A 27,864-nucleotide genomic window follows, 5' to 3' on the forward strand; every position below is an offset into this window, starting at 1 on the left:
ATATGGAAACACATTCCATACTTCTTACATAAATGTATTTCCAAGTGATTATGTTCTCATTTTTTCCTGTAGTGTAAAGTATTTTATCAAGATCACGTGGACCAATCAGATCTCATCATTCTGACATGTAGGTATGATAACGGTATTTGTTAGTACCTGGCTACTGATGTGTCAGCAATGTAGCAGCGTGGACGGCCCACAGTCATATAATATCATATGAAGAACTGGGATAATGTGTACTGTGCCTTTGTATTTGTTTGTTTGTTTGTTTGTTTGTTTGTTTGTTTGTTTGATGTTTATAACTCCGCACTCAGCACAAATCAAGCTATATAACGGCGGTCCGTAAACAATCGAGTCAGGACCAGACAATCCAGTGATTGATATCATGAGCATCGATTTACGTAATTGGGATACGATGACATGCATCGTCAGCGAGCCTGACCACCCGATTTTGTTAGTTGCCTCTTTCGACAAGCACGGGTTGTTGAAGACCCAAATTCTAGCCCGGATATTCACGGATCTCTGTATTTGTATTAAATTGAGTTTAAATACGACACGGGTGCTGGAGTAAATTTGATATTTTTACACATTATGAAAACATGTATGTACTTTGAAAACAAAATGTCATTTCGAAACGGTCAAATGTAACTAATGTTATAATTGGGTTGGTTTGGTTGGTTTGTTGTTTAACGCCGCACTCAGCAATGTTCCAGCTATATGACGGCGGTCTGTAAATAATCGAGTCTGTACCAGACAATCCAGTGATTTATATCATGAGCATCGATCCACGTAATTGAGTGAGTAAGTGAGTTGGGTTTAACGCCGCTTTTAACAGTATTCCAGTTATATCGCGGCGTGTCAGCTTAATGTGGGAGGAAAGCCCGAAGTGACGCAGGTCTTAGACGTTTACCACTTCGGTGAAACCCACGAGCACGGGTATGGTGCTGACAAACCTAGAAACATAATCGGGGCGAACCGGGATTCGAACCCACAATCATAGGTTTTTGGCGTGCCCAAGGGACGCAACTCTGCACAGCAAATCGCGGCGCCTTAGACGACTGGGCCACCCGTGCAGTGGCTATTACGAGTTATGCCCCTTCTATGCCTCTCCTATGGACCAATCAGATTCCACCTCTCGTATAACTTGCATTTGTTTCAAACATACGTCGGCGCCCAGTCAAGACGATCTGATCGATAATCAAGATCTATATATCGTGATAAAACGATTCTTATATCGCGAAGTGCATCAAATCATGTGAGCACCTTGATTAAAAACATAAAAGATTTAGAAAATATTTGTTGACAACGAGTTGGCGGTGTACATGCTTTGCAAATCATCCAATCGACCTAAATCTGAACGACAGTTTACGAACCGGATTTCGATTTCGGAGCGCGATTTTGATTGGACTATGCACGGACTCGTTAGTCCAGCCAAAATGTAACTCCATAATACCAGCCCAGTTCGGCAAGGGTGGAAACTGGACTTTTCAGTTAACTCTCTTGCCTCGGGAAGATGTACCCTGACGGATCAGTGTACATATCAATCAGTGGATTGTTCGGTCCAGACTGGATTTTTGACGGGTCGCCGTCATATTGCTGGAATGCTGCGTCAAACATCAAACAATACCAAATATGGTGTATCATAGCATAACACAGTCGTCACTGTTTCCAATCACAGAATCCTTTGTTTGGCACTCTTGTTACAGTCACGTTACAGTCGACTGGCGTCTTGAATTACATGGCGCCTGAATAGGTTCAAAAGTTAAAGGCAAAACAGACTATAGAACAAACACGTACATATTATTGTATTGTTTATTTTCTTTGTTGATAAACAATAACACAATCATCGCAAACAATGGAAAACAATGGTTCATAAATAATGCATAAACATGACGAGACATGAAAATAATAATAATATTATTCATTACTGCCAAATAATGAAGTAACACCTGTTTTAAACTTAAACTGATGGTATGCGAGGCATATTGTTTGAAATATATCTGTAGTCTCACAAAGGTTGTCCAGACCATTGAAATATATTGTGAAGACAAGACCGTATCAAATACTAGGAGCACACACATTTCATATATTACGTAAACATATCCTAAACCGTAAATTATCTTTACAAAAAGTATTTATTATATATTCGTTTTGTGGAGAAAAAAAACATTAACAAAGTATTATGTGTTACAGAGATTTGGGAAATAAAAATGATTAAAGCCAAGAAAAGAATATTACCGACGGCATGACGTCACGTCTATCGATATTATGACGTCAGAATAGTGGACATGATTTTATCATTGAAATAAAACCATGATGATCAACCCAATGACCTTCGTGGTGACACCCCGATTCTCCACAAGAACATATATTTCATACAGTCGTAGCTGTTATATAATACGCCTATAAGACATATATGTCACTGAAACACAGTCGAAACGCAATACAATATGAACGCCGTCGTACACTAGAGGGCGTTTGGTTTGTTTGTTTGTTTGTTTGTTTGCGCCTCGTACGATAAACCTGGGCTACTAGGGCCTAATCCTAACCCAGAAGCCCCCCAAGGAAAGGAGAGAGCGAATACTTATTATCTTTTCTGGAACCAAAGCAGCCAGTAGTACTTTATCAAGATCATATGGACCAATCAGATCTTATCATTACGAAAAATACCACCAAAAAAATAATTTGTCAATTTCAATAGGCAAAATAAGATTTCCCTTCAAAATTCTTAAACACAAAGATGTTTAAAAATAATATTTCTGATAATGAGGTATTTATCAAAAAAATATTTTAGGGCAAGTTTATTTGTCCCAAAGGAAAGATGTAAATTTGGTTTGGCCTTTAACGATGTGTATATATGTGGACATTTGCTGTGTTTTCACTGTGTTTCAGTAAAAAAACGTATCTACCCAAATACAACACTGTAAGCTCTTTAATGTATTTTATACATTGAGAAGATAATTTTGAAATTCTTTTCAAGAATAACATCATAATACAATGTAGTGTAACATAATAAGTCAAACTTTGAGTATATCCAATGAACACATCATTAATTTCATCTTTGTATATATGCACCAATTGATGTTCATGATGAAATTATATTGATTATTCACAACTCGTGCCATTCCGTGGCAATCCGATTGGTCACGCAAAGACACGAGTGATGGCGAATGATGATTTGACAAGATGGAAACAAATGGACGAGTCTCGTCCGGGATATGCTCACTATGCTAGGACTAGACGAAATGATGCACAGTTCTACGAACTGGCATGAAAGCTGGTTGGAATTCCGTGACTAAAACACATGCATATTCACTCATAAATAATATCACAACACACGTATTCACTTCATGAGAGTGTCCCCACATCCATTCACACATGGTCGTCAGATGTACAGTCGAGCAACCGCAACGACGACTTTGTACCAGTCTACACGTAAGATCACAAGAGTTGCGTCCCTTCCCACACAGCGTAGAACACGCTAGACGTACACATCTTTAAGTCCAAATCCGGAAAATGTTATCATTTCGTCCGGCGGATCATCATGGTCTATCGTGTAGCTACCGGAAGTCGTGGTAGTATTGTCATCATCAACACTGTCGTTTAAGTTATCCAACGAATAACCGGTAATTCCCTTCTTGAAGGTCAGATTAGTGTCGGAATTCCTCGACCTTGGACGTGGTTGCGGTGCGAATGTTCCAAGATAGCGAGGTACGTGTGTTTGGAAATCACTCTGGGTATCGTGATCGAAGTGCACTGAATAGGGCTTCTTCCTGGAACTACTGTTTCTCAAGGTCACGGGGTCTATAGGTCTCTGTCTGTAGTCACTCTTTAACGCCGGTGGCAACATGGATACATCGCCTTGTCGGACCAAGGGAATACTATTTCGTTGTCTGTTTTGTGGAATAATACTTGTTTTCTTTTGATCCCGAATGCAGTCGAATCTCACAATAGGGAAGCCAGAGTCATCTGTAAAAAAGAGATCACAGGTTAGTAAAGATATAAAACTTGGTGTCCTGAGTATATACAAATAGTTCACAGAGATTATTAAAATCTAGTTTTTCATGGCGCCTCAGCTTCCATAGGAAACTATGATAATAGCTTCGAATTTCAGATTTCCTAGGTCGACGAGGGGGTGGGGGGGTGGGGGTGGGGGGGTGATATAACTGAAATACAGTTTAAAACGGCGTTGAATCCAACAAACTCTCACGTTTCTTACACTGATTTTACGAAAAGAGTGTCAACTGTTTGCATTTTCGGTATGAAAGAAATACATAAATTCTGAAACACGTGGTAAAATCAGAACGTTACAAACACGAACCTAACACGAAAACGAATTATTCCTACACGTTGATTGTCGTGATGAAGTAGAGTCTACGGGAGCATACACCTTGTCGAGGGGATCACCCATGAAGTCAACACTATGTCTGCCTGGTGTCAACGATGATGAACGGCGTGATTTCATAATTACGTGTGTGTCTCGTAGACGTGCATAATGTTCAAGATAAGCGTGTTAAAAAGCGATAATCACGTAACTGTTTTGAGTATTTCCCAGCGAGAGATGCATCAATTCCACTGACTTTCGCATGACACATACAAGAAGCGAAGTCCATCTAAAATACTCTTCATATTTTCAACGCACATTTGTCGCAACCTATTTTTCTCAGTCAATACTGTCTTCAACAGAAACGAAGGGACACACGGCGCAGAAGAAATTGTTTTCCTTTTTTAGTATGATGTGTTTTAATAAACATAATGTTTATGACGTTATCTTGTGCTATCAATATCTTGAAACAAAACAAAATTCGTGTATGATTCTTTAAATTGTGCTCAAGCATACGTATTCGTTATAGCTTCCGTGGGGGCCGCCATCTTGTTTCCCAAAACTGGCACTGGCGTCTGTTTCGGATCTGGATTCCTTATTCCAAATTCATGTCCGATTAAACAAATTTAAAGCCATGTGATTAAGGAATATATTGATATATCTTAGATATATTTCATAAAGTATATCCAAACGGAAATGTAGACACGCACATCCTACAGCGAAGCCCATAAGTGACAAATGCAGAAAATCTAATATTAAACAATGAAGGTATAAACGTTAGGGCAACCGCAAGGTGAAACGCTGATTGCAATCAAAATGATTAGGTGTAGCAAGTAGTTTGTCTCCAGTAATGAAGCTAACACTACCAACAATGATATACTGTCACATCACAACTATTCACATATAAAGATAACATTGGTGTCGTTGTTACGCCCAAAGCATTGTCTCTCTTACGTCAACAGTGATTCATTACTACATGGTCGCATGGTATTGACTGACGTGAATTCGTTTATGTTGAACCAACAGATAATAGTGTCAGTTCGGTCTATTGTGTCATCTTACCATGTATGTTTGAGGACAGGAAAATCATTGATAGGCTGGGGTGGGGTGGGGTGGGGTGGGGTGAGTAATGGGTGGGGGTGTAGAGAGAAGGTGACTTTCACGACTTACATAACGTCCATTACAATATGATGTTGTTTTTCGTTCCAATCACCTGCTTGAAGGGCAAGGAAACTTCAAAGTTTATGGACTGAAAGTTTCTTTAAAAAAACGCTCGACTCAGGAAATTAATTTAACAGACTGCCACTATTTAAAAAAATCTTTTTATTTAAAGTTTGTGTCTGTCAATTGTTCTATGAATTTAATATATTTCAGATATACACAAAAAGTATATAGATCTACCCTCGGAAAAGAAGTTCCAAAGAAAACTATAAAACTACGCATAAAGAATGTATTTTCATCATGTCTAAGGAAAGCAAAAATTCTATTCCTAAGACGTAGAATTACACCCGGACGAAGGTCTACGGACATAGCGTTAACTTACTTTCTCCACAGACACTATGTGTGAGGGCACAGAGTCATCTAGAAGATTTAGTAAATTCTAGTGAAATCGAGACATCACGGCACACAGCACATGCATAATGCAATAGAGAGAAGGGAAACTTCAACAAAAATCGACCTTGCAAAGCCACTCAAAAGGTTACATACGTGCACGAAAAGTATTAAATTACATCAGCAAAATCAACTTTTTGTGGTCACAAAGAGGCTGATGAATAAAAAAACAAGCACAGCAATAAAACCGTCTAACAAAATTACCATATGATCAATGGATATCGTATTCATCATATGTAATTTGAATAGAGATGCGCGTTGTTGAGCATTTCAGGAAGAACGGAATCACTCTAAACATTATAATGCAATAGGGTAACGGGATGCAATGCAATAACTGCATCCAAAAAATCGATAAAACGTGCCGCCGAAATATGAAATATATGTGTGGGACACAATGACTACCTAAGTCATATACATGTATATAGATTATTTTGCGGGTTTTTTTAGATATTACTTTTTTATGACCCTGTCCGTCCCGAAATAAAGATACAGTAAACAACGTTTATAACGAACACGCTTATAACGAACTGACGGATATAATGAACATATTTTTGGTCCCAGCCATTTGCTATATATATGCTGTACATATGTTTATAACGAACTACGGTTATTTCGAACTAAAATCAGTAGTCCCTTCGAGTTAGATATAACCGTACTTAACTGTACTTTTAGACACGTTAATAACCAAAGTCCCTTTTAGCTGGAGGAATTACATCATACAGTTAGCGGACATGAGAAGTCCATCGAAATAGTCTAATACATTATTGTCCATTTTCTTCAAGTGACACAAACGCCAATTAGTTTACAATTGTAGTTTTCTACTTAAATTGCCCATTTCAAATGGAGTATGGAGATTCGACAGCATCGTGGTGGCTACAGAAAAAAAATATTGACAGTGGGCGAAGTCATTGTCGCTGTCTAGAATTAACGTTGCAACTACGTCTAGACGTTCGAACCAAACATTCGTGAATGGTGCAGCAAGACCTTTGGTTATATCGAATTCAAAACTATTCGAGAAATCTGAACTGTTCTTATAAATGATTGTAGACGGTTATGTTCGTTATAGCGGTAGTTCGTGACATAGTGTTTAATTGTGATTCCGTTAGCCCGTGACATGCGTTGAAAAAAGCAGAAGAAGTGTTAACCTATATGCCAGCACATCCGGATTTCACCTGTTTCTGAAGGGAGAGAACTCCTGCCCTGGCTGTGACTGTCCTCCTCACTGTAGCCCCGGCCGCTGTCAGTGCCAGTTGTCTCCCCTGATGAGTTACTCAGAATGTCGTCCGTAATTGTCTCCCCTTTCGGACCATAACGAGACTGAAATGAAAGTCCTTCTTTAATACAATTATTTACGTAGTTTAAGTACTTGTTGTTACCCTGTCTGGCGCTCGGCATTAAGGGGCTAAAACAAGGACTGGTCGGCTCGGAGTCAGTATACTGTGTCTGAGTGGGGTATTCATGTTAAACTGCGGCATGGTATCTCAGTGAGCTAGCACTATAAATCGGCATCAGTCCGGACTAGTGCAAGCAGCCACACACGTACATGCACGTCGCTATATCAGTGCAATAATCTTGGACGCGACGTTAAACCCCATTTCACCTCATCTGTTATACAACATTCACTAATTGGTTACTCGACTTTCTATTAATCTTGCCTTACCGAGAGATGCTGACCCGGCCCCTTCTTTGAGCCTCTGATGAGAGCCTGTTGATATTTAAGTGCAGCCAGTCGCGTCATCTGTTGGTCGGTGACGTCATACTTGTCTGAGATCACGTGCGATTCTTGAACAGGGTGCTGATCTAATTTGGATGAGGATTCTATTTCCTGAAAGAGAGTAAAAACTTTTAAAATGTCTGTAAAATAAACAAGTTTCTTGAAATATATTCTCCAGGAAAGAGTTATTCCCCCTGGAATGTTTAAATCAACACAGCACACATATGTCAACCTACAATAAGCCATTTGACTTAACTGCCTGCGCTGTACGGTACTGTTCTGTCATTTTAGAACGCAAAACCAACGCATATGGCGTACATTTCATCAATATCGTTCTCGTAATTACCCTTCAAACTTTAGATGTTTCAAGAATGTCAAAGTTTAGGAAACAAACTGGCAGTATATTATGTCGTCCTCGAGTTAATTATTCGATCCCGGGCGCCGCTAGTTTCTCTCTATAATAGCAGTGACGCTGACTACCGCCTAGACGTGTAGTAACACTATCTTTAATTGATATTATCAACCTGGTGAATGACGGGAAATCGATAATCTACCCATTAATCATGTCACGAGCGATCCGGTCTGAGTATGATGCGGAATGAGGGGATACCCGTGGGTATTGGATCACAGATTACAACTGAATAATTACTCATTATCAAATAATATCCTCACATCAAACCATGCATAAAATATTATCCCCAACTTCGATGATAATATTAACAAATATGTCTGGTATTGTGTTTTTAAAACTGCAAAACTATTGTTGCGTTTCTAACGACATCGTGTGCGTCACTGTATGGTTTTTAGCGGAAATGGGTTGGGGATTTTTATAACTTTTTAATAATTTTTATTTTCATAAACGTGACACTGGCTTCTATTTGAAACTGCACGACCAGCCACGACAAAGTGTGTCTCACAGTTTGGTATTTAACAAAATCGGGTTGTTGTTTTTGTCAACGTGACACTGGGTTCTATTTGAATCAATCCAAACTAATCACGACATGCTTTAAATAATGAAGTATATTAAAAACTTTAACCTCTTATTGTGGACATTTTGCACCGATTAAATGTGTTCAAGATCACTACTATAAGTTGAGGTCAATAAAAGAAGCTTATACAAGCTCTCTCACTCTCTCTCTCTCTCTCTCTCTCTCTCTCTCTCTCTCTCTCTCTCTCTCTCTCTCTCTCTCATTTGGATCATAATATATCTATCTCTTTGAACAGGAGTTTCGACCTGCCTCACCCATTTGAAAAAATCACCCTCTGCAATCTGAAACACCCAAACAACCCGCATCACACCCTCCATCTATAACAACACGAGACAAGCCACGCGGGAATTCCACTGTCCACTCCCTCTCCGACATGTTGCAAGACGACCTGTTTGATTGACGTGTGTACATTACACAAACTGTTATCTACCTCTATGGTACATAACCTCCATGTAAATAACCCGAAATGGGGGATTATTAAAGAGTGGATGCTATAAACTCGACAAACTTCCAAGTACCGCGTTATCAAAACTACCGGCGTCAGGCGATGTAATCCTCACGTAAACATCCGAGTTTACTCGAGCTACATATTAAAGAGATCGGAATATACTCGAGGATCAATTAAGAAGCTCGGTTTGTTCTTCCGTTTCAAAATGACGTCATCATGCCCGGGTGTTATGAAGATAGCGGATCGGTGATGTCTCAGATCTTAAAAGTGTTGTTTCACTTATTATCTTGAAGATCAGCAATTGAGTGAGTATTGTTTAACGCCGCTTTTAGCAATATTCCAGCAATATCACGGCGGGGGACACCAGAAATTGACTTCTTACATTTTTTCCCATGTCGGGAAGCGAACCCGGGTCTTCGGCGTGACGAGCGAACGCTTTAACCACTAGGCTACCCGGCCGCCCCTGAAGATCATCAAGATAAAGCTGGCTGATGCTCAGAAGCTAGTAATGACTCACAACAAGCTTGAAGCAATGTTTTACGACTTTGAGTCAGAGATGACAGCGCTCAGATCCGAAAAACATACAGCATCATATAACAAATGTTAAAATGTAATTTTACTGCTGTAATTGCATGTCATTGTGACAGTGGCTTTTCCGGAAATAAATAGCCCAGCTTCAAGACACGGTCGTTAATTCGTTTGTTTGAAAATAACAATACGTCATATTAATGTAACCGGCAAAGAGAAGTTCTCCATACCGCGAGATTAATTTCCGCATCTTCAAATATGATTCAGCGTAACAGCGTTTGATTGATGAAATGCATTTTAAAAATGTTGTAATGTTAAAAGTTAGAAGTTTGGAAAATTTAATTTATATCGACGTTGTTTTGTAAAGCAATCATTGTCGTACTTACGAGGTAACGATAAAGATACGCCATAACCCTGGCACTGTTTACGCGTCACGAACCGCATCAACTTCATACACAGCTAATCAAGCGAATTTTCCACAAACCTCATGCCAAACCTAACGGTAATTGCTGATAAACGAGTGTGAATAAACATCGTAAGATCAACAGTTTTATCTGTTTATGAAATATACATCCCCAAACAGCAAGGAATCGAATTAAAAGAAGAAAAAACATTTGACAAAACTGGCTATTATTCCGAAGAGAATTGATACATTATTTCAGGGCGGGCTGTTTCACATCTGTTCCGACACCAGTGTCGATTTTTACGCAGGTTAGAACGAGTTCTTGTAAATATTTCACTAACTTAATGATTAATGAGAGAAATGCAGCGCCCCGGACGAAGATTGTAACGCAGGCTCGAGCCCTCAAGAAGAGTGTTAGTTTTCCTGCAGTAAATGTTATTTGTCAGTGAGTTAAATGTTATTTTACATGTGTTCACCTCAATCATATGTTTTTTCTCTATAAACACAAATCCTGATGGAATCATCCGGACCCGTATTCACGACGGTTAAACAAAGACCGAACAAAACAGCTAAAGAATTTATTATGTTTAATTAAATGAATAAAAAGATGCTTGCAGACATTTAGAATTTTATCACTGTCTTATCTTAACGAAATGTCAGCTTAAAAAGTTGAAATGCTAATGCAGGTGTTTTCTGTACGTATTTGAATCGAAATACACAGGAACTGGTTGTCAAGGCGCTCTTGAAGTCGAACTACATGAATAAAGGCAGTCAAGATACAAGGCAAATGCTCCTAAATATCTCAACACGAGATTGCTTTGATGTTTAACTTAATTATTCCCTCTTGAATTAACCAACAATCATAATCTTAACATTAAAATGATCAGATAACAAACTCGTCACCTATTATACACAAGAATCGACTGATCATAAACTAAAATCCCCCCTCCCCTATCCTCCCCTAACACAATAATAATTTAATCCTCATCAAATATCTTCCGACTGAATACAAGGATGAGATCCCTATAAATTCGAAAACGTGAGCTCAAATGATATCTCAGAGCCTACCGGCGTTAAACCCAACTCACTCACTCACTCACTCACTCTGCCAGACATCTTTGGGCGTGGCCAGTGCCGCTCCAGGCATGTGTTTGAACACAAACACGCGGACTAACTCAACATACCTCGGCACGCTCCGGTTTAACTAGCGTGGTATCCAGTCTACTGACATATGCATACCATTCTAATTGCGGTCGGCATTCCGACGATCAAGTCAGTTGAAAGATTCAGATAAGGGAAAGCAGTGTTGATTAGAATAAGTGATACTCCCGGAAACTAGAGGCAACGGTGAGTGTTCTCCGTGGGTGCCCAGTTAAGAATGGGTCCCCAGCATCCTTTGTTTGTCGTATGAGCAGATGACCTTTAAGGCTCCACTGAGGCATAAGAGGTTGCTCATAATATCAGTCACTGGTTTGTCTGGTCAAGACTCGATTAACTACAGGCCGGCGTAATATAGTTTGAATATTGCCGTCCAATCAAATCGTATTTGTTTGCGAGAGAAGTTCTGTGGGAAGTTACTGATAAGTAGGATTGAGATAGTGACCACACTTCCGGGATGAAGCTATGATGGCAAGTTGATCCAGGGTATTCATCATAATAAAATGGAGATATAATACACATTAATCGTGAACGAAGTCTCTACTGCCCGTCCGCTAGCATGACACAGTAGATGCAGCATATGACTGGGTTCATTGTGTGTCATCGCACCCAGTTACCATGGGTCGTTGCTCAAGCTAATCACCAGTCTACCTGGCCCAGACTGGAGTTTGTACAGATGCGGACAGTGGCATAAAGCAACACTCACTCTCACATAGACACATTCGCAGGTCTGACTTCCCACCAGCTTCTCAATCACAATACCTCAAATAATAAAAAATAAAACAAAAAGAAACTTCAAAGCGGAACGCGATTTGCATCCCTCGAATACCTAAAACTAAAAAAAAACCTTCGTGCTAAGACACCATTCGAGTTTGGTCGGCGCACGCAGTACACTGACCAACACGTCACGTGATATATCACCACTGCCATAAGATAGTTTGCATACCACGTGACCGGACTATTTTCGTGTTAAACAAAAGCGCATTTACTGAAACCGGAGAAGTCGGTAAAAAACTAATGTACATGTATTTCAATCAGATTTAGTGACTGATTTACATAATCATGGAGATATCGTCCCAGAACAGAATTAGACTATTCTACCAGCAATGTGACCACACCGACTTCTATACTCCTTGATTCGATATCTGCACGTGGAACCATATAACCACTTTAAAATATGGATAAATGCGCAACTTGAAAATAGTGTTACAAGTGTTATGATATTTTCGCGACGTAATCAATCATCTCTTGACATATATGCATCTTAATGTGAAGAAGTTTCACTTACATGAATAATGAACATATTCCACCGGGTAATAGACATGATAAATTGAGCAGTGTGTGATAGTTCCCCACATCTGGCTTGGCTGTGACACATGGGGACGGGACTCTGGTTAGTTGAGTGCGCATGTGCTATTCACCAGTTCTGATATTCCAAGCTCGTCACGGATCCCACTGCGGTCGCGTTTTACGATAAGCACGAGACACAGGGCCCAGTGCTACTCCTCGAATCCCCATACGGGATTATGAAATTATATTGAGGATATAATGGAAACTGATCGTCTGTGTGCGGTTGATGCAATAGAATATGCAGGTTTCTGTATGCGTGGTGTTTGAGGAGGGAGCTGGATGAAGATGCTCGTGGTGGTCGCAATACCAGAAGGGGCGGTGGGGTAGCCACGTGGTTAAAGTGCTTGCCATTCCGAAAACCCGGGTTCGGTTCCCCACGTGGGTTCAATGTGTGACGCACGTTTCTAGTGTACGGACATTGCTGGAATAGTGCTAGCGGGATAGAACCAAAGTCACTAACACCAGACACCATCGCTGGGGATTATAGACTGGTGTGCACTGGTTCTGAGAACAAACTTGGAAATGTGGTTGTTTTTGTTGTTGATTTAACTGGAGAATAATAATGTCAAGATTTAACAAGATTTCATTAATGTCCAATACTTCCAACAATATGAAACTCAAACCTTACATTACAGTAAGGATAAGATATATGGATGAACAACTTCTTTATTACAAAAAGGAACGACGTTTCTGGGTAGGGTCAAACCAGCGATAGCGTGTTAGAACCAACACAGAAACGTCGCTTCTAATTGGAATAAAGAAGTTGTTCATCCATATATCTTATCATTACTTAGTGCTCCAATTTCTAGATACCTCTCAAAGAAGTAACATTACAGTTTTTGAATGTTTTCGATTTTTTTATCAATGGAAGCGTACTGCCAGATTAGCCATTCCTCGTTCGTTTTAATTTTTACGAACCGGGAGGTCTTGATCGGGTAGCCCAGATCTTTGTGACAACTTAATTAGTCATTTGTATACCAAAAGTTTAAACAAATTCAGTAGCATGTAAGCGACGACGATAAGCCCTCAGGATACCTCACATATCACATTGAAACCTCTACGCTCCTTTGCTTGTTTAAATATACTATAATTTGTCCTTAACACCTCGGCTGGTTCGTATTTCCGCCATTCCTTTGTCAACACCCCTGTACAATAACACGGTTCACGGATCCCAATAATCAAAGCTTTAATCACACAGGGCAATGATCAACCCAGATCGTGTTTTGCTATTTATTTACACGTCTGACACAGTAATCGACCACGTTTACACTATAATTCAGAAGGGATGTCGTTCACGCTAATCCGCCGAGTACAATCGGTTATTTTCGCCCGTGCTCGTGACAAATCGGATTACAACGATGGCCTCTGATCTCCCGTTTTATATCCGGAGGAATGGACTGTGAAGCTGTTTACCGTTAATCACATACATTAGCGGATCTCTGACTTATATCAATACGCGATAGAAATATTTGAGAACGTTTTAAGAGATTTAATCTTTTCGACAAGTTGAGTCTAGTTCAACGGTATCCTGTAACACCACTCTCGATTAAACACAAGCCTCGGGCTATCGACGTGTTCATCAACTCTGAACGAATTGGTTGAAGACAGTGATCTGATTCAAGGTAAATTTCTATGTAAGCGATGTATTGGTATCGCCAGTGATAAACGTGGTTGATATCGATAAGAATGGGTTTCTTGCGTGCACACCGTATGTGGGTTCGTAGTGCGGTAAGTTCGACTGAAAAGACTACACTCAATGTCATGAGTGGAGACAGCCACACCACATATATATTGAGAGAGTTAAGGACATTGTAAGCGTTTGCTAAAGTGAGTGAGTGAGTCAGTTATTTGGGTTTAACGCCGCTTTTAACAGTATTACAGTTATATCACGGCGTGTCAGCTTAATGTGGGAGGAAAGCCCGAAGTGATGCAGGTCTCAGACGTTTACCACTTCGGTGAAACCCACGAGCACGGGTATGGTGCTGACAAACCTAGAAACATCATAGGTTTCTGGCGTGCCCAAGGGACGCAGCTCTGCATAGCGAATCGCGGCGCCTTAGACAACTGGGCCACCCGTGCCCCCACGTTTGCTAAAGGCTTAATATTTGATAGATATAACGACAATTAGATCACCGCACGGAGTCAAACAACTGGCAGGTTTGTTCAATATTGAAATCGATCGTTGCTGAATACTCAGATATTTACAATAGATTATAAAATATGGAATCAGAATTCCTATGAATAGTATAAATGTGGTTCATAAACGATAAAATTACTCATGTTAGTCATATCTCTCTCAGCGGTCACTGATTCAGGGGCATTGACTGTTTTTTTTATAGTCACATGTATGACTTCTATTTAACGGCAAATTGTGTTTTGTTATTGGTTTCACATTCCAATCAATATTAATTATTATTATTGATCGGAATGTGAAACTGTTGAACAATGGGTATTGATTTGTATGCGTGCAGGTTTCCGTTATGCATATGCACATGAGTGCATGTAAAGCGTGCATGATTGTGCACCCTTAACCCGCGCGTACATGTGATACTCCATGGCTCTCGCCCGTGTCTATAATGCAGATGTCAGCACCATACCCGTGCTCGTGGGTTTCACCGAAGTGGTAAACGTCTGAGACCTGCATCACTTCGGGCTTTCCTCCCACATTAAGCTGACACGCCGTGATGTGACTGGAATACTGTTAAAAGCGGCGTTAAACCCAACTCACTCACTCACTCACTCACTTTAATGCAGAAATCATGAGAATCATCAGATTCGAGTGACTTCTCCGACATGCTATGGTTGATACATAATATAATTTTGCATAAGCCCTAAATTAACTGCGACAACATCAGCATGACGTCATCACCAGTTTAGCATGACGTGTTACCTCCACGCGGGCTCAGGCAAGACTATGTTAGAGGTGCCTCTATCAGACTCTACAGCACATTCACACAAGAACTGTATGGTGTAACTATAAGATCACAGGAATATGTTCCTAAACACAATATTTACATCTAAACAAAGAAAATGTTATCTTCGTGAAAATCAACCACCACGCGCCAAGTCCGATGACTGGGCTCGTTATTTCCGTGTTGTGTCAATATGACGTGACGCTATACACACCGCTAGTAATAATACCATAAGATTTATACAAATGCCATCCACCACATTAAGATATCGAAACGCCAAGGTAAAATATTTGCTGTACAATTGAAAAAAAAGCATGATCCCCATCAATTACTGTCTTAAACGTGACTGAAAGTACCAAAAAAACACGCGCTCTATTTGTTCCAAACAAAAAACAATTTGCAAGCTCCGCACAGCGCACACGTAAAGGCCATTAATTCCGACCGAAGCCTTTATTTAAACTATAGGCGTGAAAGCAGCTAAGAGCGATAGTGGTCATGACCCGCAAAGAGTATTAATTGAATGCAAACTAAACATACCTAGACCTGCAGGTTGTCCGTGGGCCTGGTTTGCGAATCCGGTGATCTGATTTCTGATGTTGAATTACGCGACTTACAGTCAACATTTATATTGTCCAAGTTTGTGTAAAATGTCGGTTTAATGAATGGGGAAGCCAATTTGGACTTCCTGTACGGTTTGGGGGTCATGTGTCCATTTAGATGTCAAACCTTGTGACAACCTCAACGTCTTGCGCTTCTCGTTGCTTTAAGTAGAACGTTTATACTTGTCATGTCGATACATTATTTTGAAATTCTTATGTAATTTCAAGTATCACATATTCCACATTGTTCTGGGTGCCTTAGGTTTGGTACCTCCCAATCTGTTGACTGACATTGGGAGAGTACCCGGGTTTGCTGCCAGGAGTACAGCCCTTCTGACAATCTGGGTAATGCAGAAGGCTGCAGGGTTGGGGTATCTTCACATTGTCCGAAAAGTTTTGTGTGGGTTTGACTAGACAGCGCTTCCTGTGGGAACGTGCATATTAATAATGTCCCATATACATACTATATAGCACGCCCAAACCGCTACATTATTACCCCAGTCAAGGGATCAGTGTGCACTCGCCATTCATTCTCAGCTCCCTGAGGAGTATTCCCCCAAGCTGCTTATACGAATATTAGCAATTTTGTATATTAGCGAAATTTATATTATCACAACGGTGTACCATATTTCATTATTCAGAGAATGTGTTAATCCGGACTATTTAACCTGAAACTGTACTGTGGGGATAAAGGGGGGTTCAATGTATAGAAATACCCGGAAGTACACATTTCATCATCGAAAAAGGAACCGCCCACTTCTTCCAATTTATAATCAAAGTAATTTCCCAATGAACAACCTGTTTGTTTTTATATCGAAGTTGTGAATAAACGTCTTGGAGATGTGGCAGACATACCCCTGATGTAAAACACAGAGTCTTTGATTTCACAAATGGAATTACACTCACTGCGGACTGAAATAAACCTTCTAGACTTAATGTCTGCCATACGATGTAATACATCTCCGAAAGAGGAGATCAGTAAGTTCGAATCATGGTGTATATTAAATCCTCTCGCCTCACGATGGTTCTGAAGCACGGTCTCAAGCACCGTTCTGAAGCACGTCTCGACTTGAGCCACGGGTCTGACAGTCACCTCGTAAACACGGCTTTTATCACCGTGCATTGTGGAACTGTCGCTGCTGGAGAAAATGCTTGCTGTTATGAAATACACCAAAACCCAACTATGTGAGACAATACGATGGAATAATTCGCCTGTTCAGAATGCCCAGGGTGTCAAATATCAAAAACGAAAGCGTTGTCGTTTCTTATTGTTGTTGGTACGAATGTTGTTTCATGTCAATCAATTCGTTCAGCGATCAAAAAAAGACATCCCATTGTTCGAAAGTAAGGTAGACCATGGAAATAATTCTGTGTTTGGGATAGGCTAGACACCAAGATTGATGCTGATTTTATTGCTAATGGAGTTCCGTTTTTCAAGTGATTATCTCGAGGCCAATAGACAGTTTTGTCAACGCTGAGTTCCGCGTTCAACATTGCCTCGTAATGAATAGTTCAATCATTGTCTGCTGTCAGGCATTGCGGAGAGCATTTTTCCCTAAAACATTGACAAGTCAAATTCGTCATCATCAACCTCATCGCCACCGCCACATCTTCATCCTCATCATCACCATCAACATGATCATCGCTACCACTACCATCATCACCATCATCACCATCAACATGATCATCGCTACCATCATCACCATAACCATCATGATCATCGCTAGCACTACCATCATCACCATAATCACCATCAACATGATCATCGCTAGCACTACCATCATCACCATAATCACCATCAACATGATCATCGCTACCACTACCATCATCACCATAATCACCATCAACAAGATCATCGCTACCACTACCATCATCACCATAACCATCATCAACAAGATCATCGCTACCACTACCATCATCACCATAATCACCATCAACAAGATCATCGCTACCACTACCATCATCACCATAATCATCATCAACAAGATCATCGCTACCACTACCATCATCACCATAACCATCATCAACAAGATCATCGCTACCACTACCATCATCACCATAACCATTATCAACAAGATCATCGCTAGCACTACCATCATCACCATAATCACCATCAACATGATCATCGCTAGCACTACCATCATCACCATAATCACCATCAACATGATCATCGCTACCACTACCATCATCACCATAATCACCATCAACAAGATCATCGCTACCACTACCATCATCACCATAACCATCATCAACAAGATCATCGCTACCACTACCATCATCACCATAACCACCATCAACAAGATCATCGCTACCACTACCATCATCATCCCCATCAGCAGCAGCAACATGATCATCACTACCATCATTATAATCATCACAACTCCCATCAACATCGTCGCCATAATCATCATCAGCAGCAGCAACATGATCATCACTACCATCATTATAATCATCATCGTTAGAATCATCATCGCCGTCATTGGCGTTGTTCTAGAAATGTTATTATCAGCAACAAAAGCATCACATCTTAAACGTGCGACATCGTTTCGGGCTTCCTCTTACATCAAGCTGACACGCCGTCAAAAAAATGGAATATTGTTCAAAGTGCCGTTGAAACAAATTCACTTACTAATCATCGCTATCATCAACATTTCCATTATTAATTTCAGCATCATTTTAGATGCTTGACGATTATCACGGACTCCATGAAGTACATTAATGTGCAGCTACAAACGGTCGCCATGGCAACCGTTATCTCAAACAGTTTCAACAAAAAGGATATTCTCATTGAATAAATTAACGAAAAGTAAAACAATTCCATGAATATACAAATAGGTCATGGTGTAGCGTTAATCTCTCTGGGTGATTTTAGTTATTAATCGATTACTTCGTATCTATGTATTATAGAACGTCCTTTGAAAATCAACTTTTTGAAGCCAAGAATCAAATACAGTCTGTGTCAGGTCACAGTAGACAAAGATGTGGATCCCTGGCTCATAAAATTGATCCGTATAATCGATATACAGGTGTAATTGATTGCACAGGTGTAAGCAACAGGTTGCAAGCCACGCGTATCCGCAATTGTATATCCTGCTAGAAATGTCTCCATTGTTGTCCATAAAACCTGGGTCAACTGGGTCTTTGTTTCCTTGCCTGTTAACTGGGAGAGAGAGAGAGAGAGAGAAAGAGAGAGAGAGAGAGAGAGAGAGAGAGTTCAATGCTGATTATGTATTTCAAATGAACGTTACGTAACTGTGAAATAACTCGCATTTTCCTCCAACCTCTTCCTCTGATCTTCCCATGGTAGTCTCCAACACTTCCTCTACCTACTTCCTCGAGTTTACTCTGCAGCTGCACTGTCACACGTCTACGTGTGAGTGAGTGAGTGAGTGAGTGTTGTTCAACGTCAGCTAGCAATACCCCATGTCACGGTAACAAGTCTACAAGCGAGTTGGGCCAGGCAGACTAGTGGTTGACAGCATGAACACTCGTCTACGTCATCGTGGCGCAGAATGTTGCGACGGATCACTGGATCAGTCTCTTACGACTAACAACGTCTTATCCATTGCCAAGTGTCGTAAACCAGTGACGGAACCAAAAATATGTCGTACTTAGACAGACAAAAGATTATAGACGCAGATTAATTAATGTATTACATTCATTAAATATATTAAGTTGCATGCCGATTGATATCGCCCACATATCTACACGGCCACTAAGATCGTTTTATGCGTGAATGTACGTTATCGTACGTGAAATTGCGAGATTTGTTCACTATCAGTCGAATGCAGCATGTTGGCATCGATCTGCTCAAACTATCGACCACAGATTTGTCTGGTCTAGAGTCGCTTTCACTTACACAAAGAGAGTTAGCGAATATAGTTTAAATATTGATGATCAAGACGTAAGGAAAAAGTAACTCTAAGTAATTGCCTGTAATTATCGCTTTCAACTCGCCCCATCTCTTAACACTTCACCATGTCTAACGCCGTCTGTCCCTACCCCCATCATCGACACCCAACCCCTAACAGTCTTTATAGGCGATAAATATAGCTACATGACGACAGCGTTGAGCAATCGCCATTTGAAGTACTCGCTTAATCAATTGACGTATCTTTTCTTGGATACGCCTGCGCGCTTACAATATCTAGGGAGATATACAATATGCACAGTTCCGTCTCGAGAGTTGCTATGCAAATGATCATTGATTTGCAGCCATGTTTACATGCAAAAAGAGTCAAGGGATTGCTTTCGGGATCAAAATGTCAACTGAAAAACTGCAACGCCGTATACGAATGTTTTGGTGATAAAACAACCCTGGAAAAAAGTCCTCTTTCCAAATGGCATTGTTTATTCACAACTCGGAACAATGTCCTCACTTTACTGTTCTCAATGGTCTGTTTGGCATTAGATTATATTTTCAACCTTTCACAACAGATAAGGTTGGGTATATACAAAGACCTTGTTCTGAAATAGTATTTTGTATTCCCCAGTAAGCGGGCTGCTCTATATGATTTTGACAAAACAGCAATTTTCGTAAAGAACATATACTCGTCACAGATAAAATTATTCCTCGATATAAAGGGAGTAATACGGTTTCTGTGTCTGTTCATTGATTTTTGTGAGCTTCATCTATAAACCATGATATTTTCAATATCAAACTATTTTCTTATTTGTCTAAGTAGGCGCCACGATTTTATTTAAGTGAATTGGGAGTCGTGTTTTTTTCTTTCCACAATAAATCTCAGTTCTGAATATTGAATGAACTCAGTGACAAACGTAACATTCGAGCAATATGTGTTTGATTGATGGTAGTGCTCAAACATACTAAGTATCCTTATAAATCGAATTCCTTGAAACCGTGGATCGCGTTCGAGTTATCCGAAGTTAGAACGAGAAGAGTGTCAATATTAAACGATAGTGACTAGTGAGAGAATGTGTTTTCGACGTTTTTAGCCAAAGTCCAGCAACATGACGGCGGTAGACACATGGAATTAACTTCCCGAGTGGTAATCGAACCCAGTCCGTCGAGGTGATAACCGAACCCTTTAACCACTACACTACCCAACTACTCCATAGTGATAAAGATTCTGCCTAAATCATGACGACAAGATTAATCATATTAATTAGCAAACGCTACAGCCGGTAGTGGCATGAACATTGATAAATCCGTTAAAAAATTCAATGTGCTTCTACAGTCTTAAATTCAAAGAAATTCAAAGCAATTAGTTTCAAAAGTATCTACGCCTAAAAAGAAGCGATTCTGTTTAATTGGAAAAAACGAAACAAATTAACTTTCGTGTACAAAACAGTAACGTTTTCTGGAAACCGCAGTTGCCACACATGCAGAAGAGTGGTGTTATTGTGACACCGTGCGACGAATCCCCCCTCGATACACCCATACTTCCACTGACGACCCGCAGCAATGTACACTGCGACTGTCATGTACATTGCGTGAGTGGCTGTAATCAACATCTCCGCGTGTCGCTTTATCAATAGCTTATGCCATCAGTCAAATTGTCCATATCACTTCTTCATTTCACAGCTGTGAAACGGAACCCGCTTTGTCGCATTCCGCGCGGCTCAGTTACATGTTTGAGATTCGGGTACCAGGATGAAGTACGTCTATCAAATGTCTTGTTTTGCTACAGATGACGCCAGTGAAGATTCACTTGTCGTGTGTGTGTGTGTGTGTGGTGTACATTCCCTGGCCGTAAAACCACGTGGCAACTGATATCTTTTTACGAATACATTTGTTTCCAACATTGAAATGCTCTCATTTGTGTAGACTGTTACAAGTTACAGCAGTGAAAGGTTGTTTTTTGTTTATGGCGAGATGTGTCAGTGTGGAGGAACAGTTGGGTATTGATTTTTAGTTTTAGTGAAATGCAAATAACACTCCACAGACGTTCACGCGGTGTTGCAATGAAAACACTACATTTCACAAACAGGTTGGACTGTGGTTGTTACTTGTCATGATTAAATATATTGTACTTTGGTTTATTTCACTACACGGGGGTATACGTAATCATTATCAAGAACACCTCATCAATACGGAAACATGCTTAATTGACGGTAACTGTTTTCAACGTCTGTTAAAAAATATGTTTATTTCTTCATACCTTTGTCTCGTTTTCCGTAAATTCATTATCCCGAACGATTGGGAAAGCATAAATGAGGTTTCGATGCATATAGTTACGGCGTTTTTTCGAGTTTCTCATTGATTGTGTGGGCCGGTATGGTAGCCCAGTGGTTAAAGCGTTCGCTCGTCACGCCAAAGACCCGGGTTCGATTCCTGACATGAGTACAATGTGTGAAGCCCATTTTTTGTGTCCCCCGCCGTGATATTGCTGGCAAATTCACACTCACTCACTCATTAATTGTGTACAAGGGCACCCTGGTTAAATGGAACACACCCGGGATGAACAGACAAAATTATATATTAAGAGAGAGAGGATTTATTGATGTCAACTTGTTTATTATGAGGAAAACAACGTTTCGGATTATATGCTTACTCCTTCATCATTCACCTGATGAAGAAGTAGGGATATACTCCGAAACGTTGTGTTCTTCATAATAAAGAAGTTGACATCCATACATTCTCTCTCTCTCGTGTGTGTATCACTTCTAAATTCTAGTCAAACACAAGATTATGTATTGTACAAAGGTGAACTCGATCACACACAGACACAGCCAGGTATAAAACTGGTTTTTTTTTGTCTTGCCATTAATCCCAATGAATTACATGTACATTTAGTATTTCTCTCGCCATCTTTCTACAGCTTACTGATTGATAACCAAGTCGAACTAATGTCAGCTAGAATTTCATTGTCATTAATGTTATATGTCGTGATTAAGATTATCTTGAAATGATCTGTAAATTTCTATTTAAGCAGTTCCAATAAAATAAATAGATAGAAATATAATAAGACACCAATAATATTCTTTTTTGAATAGAGCCGGATATTGCAATCTAATGCCATTCAAATCTCAGATTGATAGAAGTGCGCGATGTACAATGTATATAGTAAATCAAACATCTTTTAGAAGGGTTCCGCAAATTACATTGAGATGCAATTGAAACGCCAAAAATATAGATCCTATGGCATAACAAGAGGCATCAGCATTCATATGTAAATAAAGAAATCATTGATTTTTCCACAAATTCCCTTATCACCCAAAGAACCAGTTCGCGTGCCGGGTACGTTTACATTATCGGTGTTACCGAAGGACGAATCTACCCACATCTATCTCCCAGAGCGAATTACTGGTTGTCGTGTTATTTCTAATCTACCCTGCTTCACCTCATTTAAAGATAAAAGTGACACAGCTGGGACTAGGGTCGTCACGAGATGAACTCAATCGATCCCCAAGCACTGGACGTGATTGGGTTATCGATCTCACTTGTCACCTGCGTGGCTCCTGAAACGCCGAGTATTACGAGACAGGTGTATGCGGCCCGGCATTGAACTCCCTCCCTTCACGGTGCTCAAACAGCAATGCAAGACTGACCCGGGTAATTTTCACATTTTAAAATTTAATAAGGTTTTAATTGAGCTGAAACTATGCGTTTTAGTATTTATAAGACGACCGATAACGACTGGGTGTTGGACGGAGGCGTGATTTAATTCAATTTTAAAGGTTAGGTGAAACGGCTTTAATTTTAAATTGATGAGATCAAATTGATTTTTAGATTTGGGGGGAAGATTGGTGTTTAAAATGAAGGATAATTTGTAAAACGGTTAAATTAAAACTCTTCATTTGCGTTTGTAATTCGACTAAAAGAATAATTTGAGACATAACGCTTATTTAATTAAACGTTTCAAATTAGTTTAAAAGATTTCAAAGATGGAATTTAGAACACAGTTAAGTAATATGGCACATTTATGGCTAAATACACACACAGCTCTCACACCTGAGATAATGCAATATTCTCACCTCTAGTTTTTCCTGCTCGCGTTGTTTGTATTGCTCTGCCAACTGCATCTTAAACAACAGCAGCTCGTGTTTGTTGATGTCTTTGGGCAAGGTGCTGCTGCTGCTACTGTCGGTGACGTCCTCATCCTCCACCTGGACCGCTTTGTAGCTGCTGAACTGCCCCTCACGCTCCGTGGGGTAGTCCGGGGGAGACGTCCGGGGCAGGTCCTCCAGTGTTACGTCAGAATCCGACTTCTTCTGTCGATCCCGGCGTCGTATCCTCAGCAGAACGGTTAAAACAATGGCGGCGATTATGACGGTGAGGCACAGCAGCGTGATGACAATAAGAGCGTTCTGGCCGGGGGACACCCCTGACATCAGCGCCGTGCTGTTTCCGACAAAGACGGTGATTTCTAAAATCCTCTCCCCTGAGGATCGAGGCGGGGTGCCTTCGTCCATCGCGGAGACAAACACAACATATGTTCCCACGTTTTCTTCACGTAAGTGTTTGTTTACGAAGATAATCCCCGACGAGCCGTCAATAGAAAACAGAAAGGATTTTTGGGGCGAGTCCTGTCTCATAGAAAACTGGAGATGAGCGTTTAAGCCCGAATCCCTGTCCTCCCCTTTCACAGCCGTTATCTGGGTACCCGGTGGGTTTTGGAAGGGTATTTTAGATGTCATATTGACTTCGTTAGGGAAAGTGATGATTGGCGTATTATCGTTAACGTCAGTGATTTCAACAATCACTCTGACCCTGTTTGCTAAAGATGGATACCCATGGTCACTTGCTTCCACATCGAAACTATACTCGTCTCTCTGTTCCCGGTCGAACACGTCATTAGACAGCAAGATCCCCGTGCTGGTCAAGATAAAGGGCACATACTGACCAGTGTCCACTATAGAATACGTCACAAACCCACCCCCGTCCAAGTCGGCATCGTACGCACGCACCCGTCCCACATGTGTATCAATAGGCTCATTTTCAGGAATTTTAAACAAATACACGGCTTCTCGGAATTCGGGTTCGTTGTCGTTTTCATCCAGAATAAATATAGTCAAAGAAGTGTTAGATGACATAGGGGGGTCCCCATGATCAAAAGCAATAACGGTAATGTTCAACCTGTCGAACACTTCCCTGTCAAGCTTGTCCACCGCCGTGACCACCCCGCTCCCTGGGTTGATGTTGATGAAGTTGGTAATACGTGGGTAAGTGGACGTGATGACGTATGTGATCCTGCTGTTCTCGCCAGCATCCCTGTCCACAGCTTGAAGCTGGGTGATGAATTTACCAATGGCGTTGTTTTCAGTAATGTTGGCCACGTAGCGTCGTTGCTTGAATATTGGTGGGTAGTCATTGGTGTCGATCAGATTGACGGTAAAGCTAGACGTTGCTCTCAACGTCGGGCGGCCACCGTCCTGACACGCGATGGTCAAGTTATATTGGGGTGATGCCTCTCTGTCCAGCACTCCGGACACGACCACCTTGTATTCATTAATCTTCAGACTCTGTAGCTGGAACCGGTCACTCATAACAGAACAATTCACCTGACCATTCGTCCCCGAATCTTCATCTGAAACCACCATATGTGCCACCGCAAACCCAACGGAAGAATGTTCCATAACCTCGGCGGAGGTTACTCCGTTTAAAATATTCAGCTGAATATATGGGGGATTGTTCACAGTGTCAAGAACCTTAATAAAAACAATGGACGGGGTCACAAAAGGATCTGACCCACCATCGTACGCCTGTACCACCAAACGTACGGTCTTACCTTGCTGAGACGATAAGGGTTTTCTGGGAGTTATCTCCCCTGTGAATCGATTGATTTTGAAAAGTTCTCTGTTAATAGCCGACTGCTGTGGGCTTAAGATATAAAACACTCTGCCATTATCACCACTGTCTAAGTCCGTTGCATGCACTGTTAAGATGATAGAAGTATTCGGTAAAGCCTCGCTTATATTCGTATGATAATCATCCTGTGAAAATATTGGTGGATTGTCATTCTCGTCAGTTACACTGATATTAACTAAAAGTTCACCCACATTAGGTGGTCTACCGCCATCTCTTGCCTCGATCCTCAGCTGGTAAAAGTCCTTGGTTTCTCTGTCCAGGGGAGAATTAACTATTACTCGAAGGACGTCTCTTCCAGCTACGTTTTTTGTCACTCTTAAAACAAATGTCCCATTACTTGGGAAAATGTCATACGACTGAACTGAGTGATTCTCGCCGCCGTCTGAGTCCTCGGCAGGCTCTATAGTATAGGATGATCCGATGGACACAGACTCGGATATTTCCAACTGGATCGCCGGATGTGGAAACTCCGGAGTTTCATCGTTGATATCCTCAAGGAGTATATTAACCAAAATTGTTCGGAAGAACGGCCCCGATTGCAACGCTATATATATGCTGAATTTACAAATCCGTTTGAATTCACAAATTGTAATATTTTCCCGGTCCAGAACAGATGCTGTCGTTAATACACCCGATCGGTTACCGATCAGAAAATAAAAATTGGGGGTCTCTCCTGGCCGTAGAATCCGATAACGAACAGAAGCAAGGTCCTCTCCAGCGATGGCAGATGAAACGTTGGAGTCCCTTGCAACGTTGCCGACGAAGGTGCCCGGGGCTTGTTCTTCCTCCACGGTGTAGTTGAGAATATCTCCCTGGGCCCCACCCCCGGGAATGACGGCCACACAGACAAGGGTAAACAACACGCGAACACACAACATCGTGGTGATATAGACTAAGAAACTACACACAGGGAAAATGCGCTGAGTTCCATTGACAGTCAACTCTACGGTGAAGCCCCGTGTGAATGCACCAACTTACGGATAATTGAAGACATGTTAAAACAAAAAAGTCCTGATCGATAAAGGAGTATCACTGGGGAGTACCGCCATATCCCACAACATGTCCTATGTGCCAGCTCCGCTGTTGTCACAAAGTCAATGTCTTGTCGTATTGAAAATCCACGAATAAAATTATTTGCTTTGCTTTGTGACGAGTTCAATACAGCGAGAGTCGGCCCAGCTGTACTGAATGCGCGTATTTCCATTCAATATATACCCGTATCAATTGTTGACTTTTTTCACTTCTGTGAATGCCAGATCCTCGTCGTTCACAGACCAAGTCCTTTCATCAAAGGCAATATTACATCAATGTATGTATTATACGTTACACATAAAACTCGCATACACATGTAGGCAATTGAAGCGTCGCACGTTAACTATACACAGATCCGCTCTCGGGTCAGGAGACACATTCATATAGTCGACACGCACAAATCGTTCTGTATGCTCTGAAAGTCTTCACTGGCTCGGGAAAAGACGCCTTGTCTTGTCATGTGAGAATATCCCGCTGGTAGAAACAGTCGGATGAGAAAAACATAACTGTCAAACTTTCACTGACACCCAATTTTCACAAGTGTTTAGAAAACTGCTTCGTGCAGGGTCTTCTTGCATAAATGGACCATTCCGTGCTTGAATCACTTGTTCCCTAAAAGCGAAGAAATTCCAACTCCCAAGTGATATGTTTAACAGTCTAACGTAACATGCATTGGCCTCCTCCGAGAGACGTGCTCAAGCCACGCGATACATGGCGGTGTGACAGACCCTCGAGCTAACTCCCGCCTCCTCGGCTTATTGCGTTGATTCAGTCTCCGCACAGGGTAGAGGTCGATACGGAGACGTGGTGCGGAGCTTCCACAATCTCCACGCACTGTAGCGAGAAGACAATCGACACTGAAATCGCTTGACGACTCGTGTCAGAGACTGGTAGCAGGCTTCGCGGCTGTTATTTAATCCGTCTTCATTTCAAAACAGATTTAGATACTTGTCGGAATTTATTCTTACCTTCATAGAATCATGCTTGTTTTCTTGTCATGTTAAAGTCACTTGACAATCGACTC

General features: G+C 40.9%; 1 protein-coding gene across 2 annotated transcripts; it reads right to left on the reverse strand.

The window, feature by feature from the left end:
* Positions 1-1,902: 1,902 nt before the first annotated feature.
* On the reverse strand, positions 1,903-27,607 carry LOC139450459 (protocadherin-11 X-linked-like). Of its 2 annotated transcripts, none has more exons than XM_071232166.1 (4): positions 23,975-27,607; positions 7,596-7,760; positions 7,108-7,252; positions 1,903-3,969 (listed from the first exon to the last, which is right to left on the reverse strand). In XM_071232166.1, exons 1-4 carry the CDS (start codon positions 26,684-26,686, stop codon positions 3,482-3,484), a joined length of 3,510 nt encoding a protein of 1,169 aa, XP_071088267.1. In that variant the 5' UTR covers positions 26,687-27,607; the 3' UTR covers positions 1,903-3,481. The 2 variants fall into 2 exon arrangements, with proteins under 2 accessions (XP_071088267.1, XP_071088266.1); XM_071232165.1 differs by having other exon boundaries at positions 7,081-7,252.
* Positions 27,608-27,864: the final 257 nt, after the last annotated feature.

The sequence above is a fragment of the Haliotis cracherodii genome, unplaced genomic scaffold, assembly GCF_022045235.1.
Source record: "Haliotis cracherodii isolate W230 unplaced genomic scaffold, xgHalCrac1.p SCAF_8, whole genome shotgun sequence".
NCBI classification, from domain to species: Eukaryota; Metazoa; Mollusca; class Gastropoda; order Lepetellida; family Haliotidae; genus Haliotis; species Haliotis cracherodii.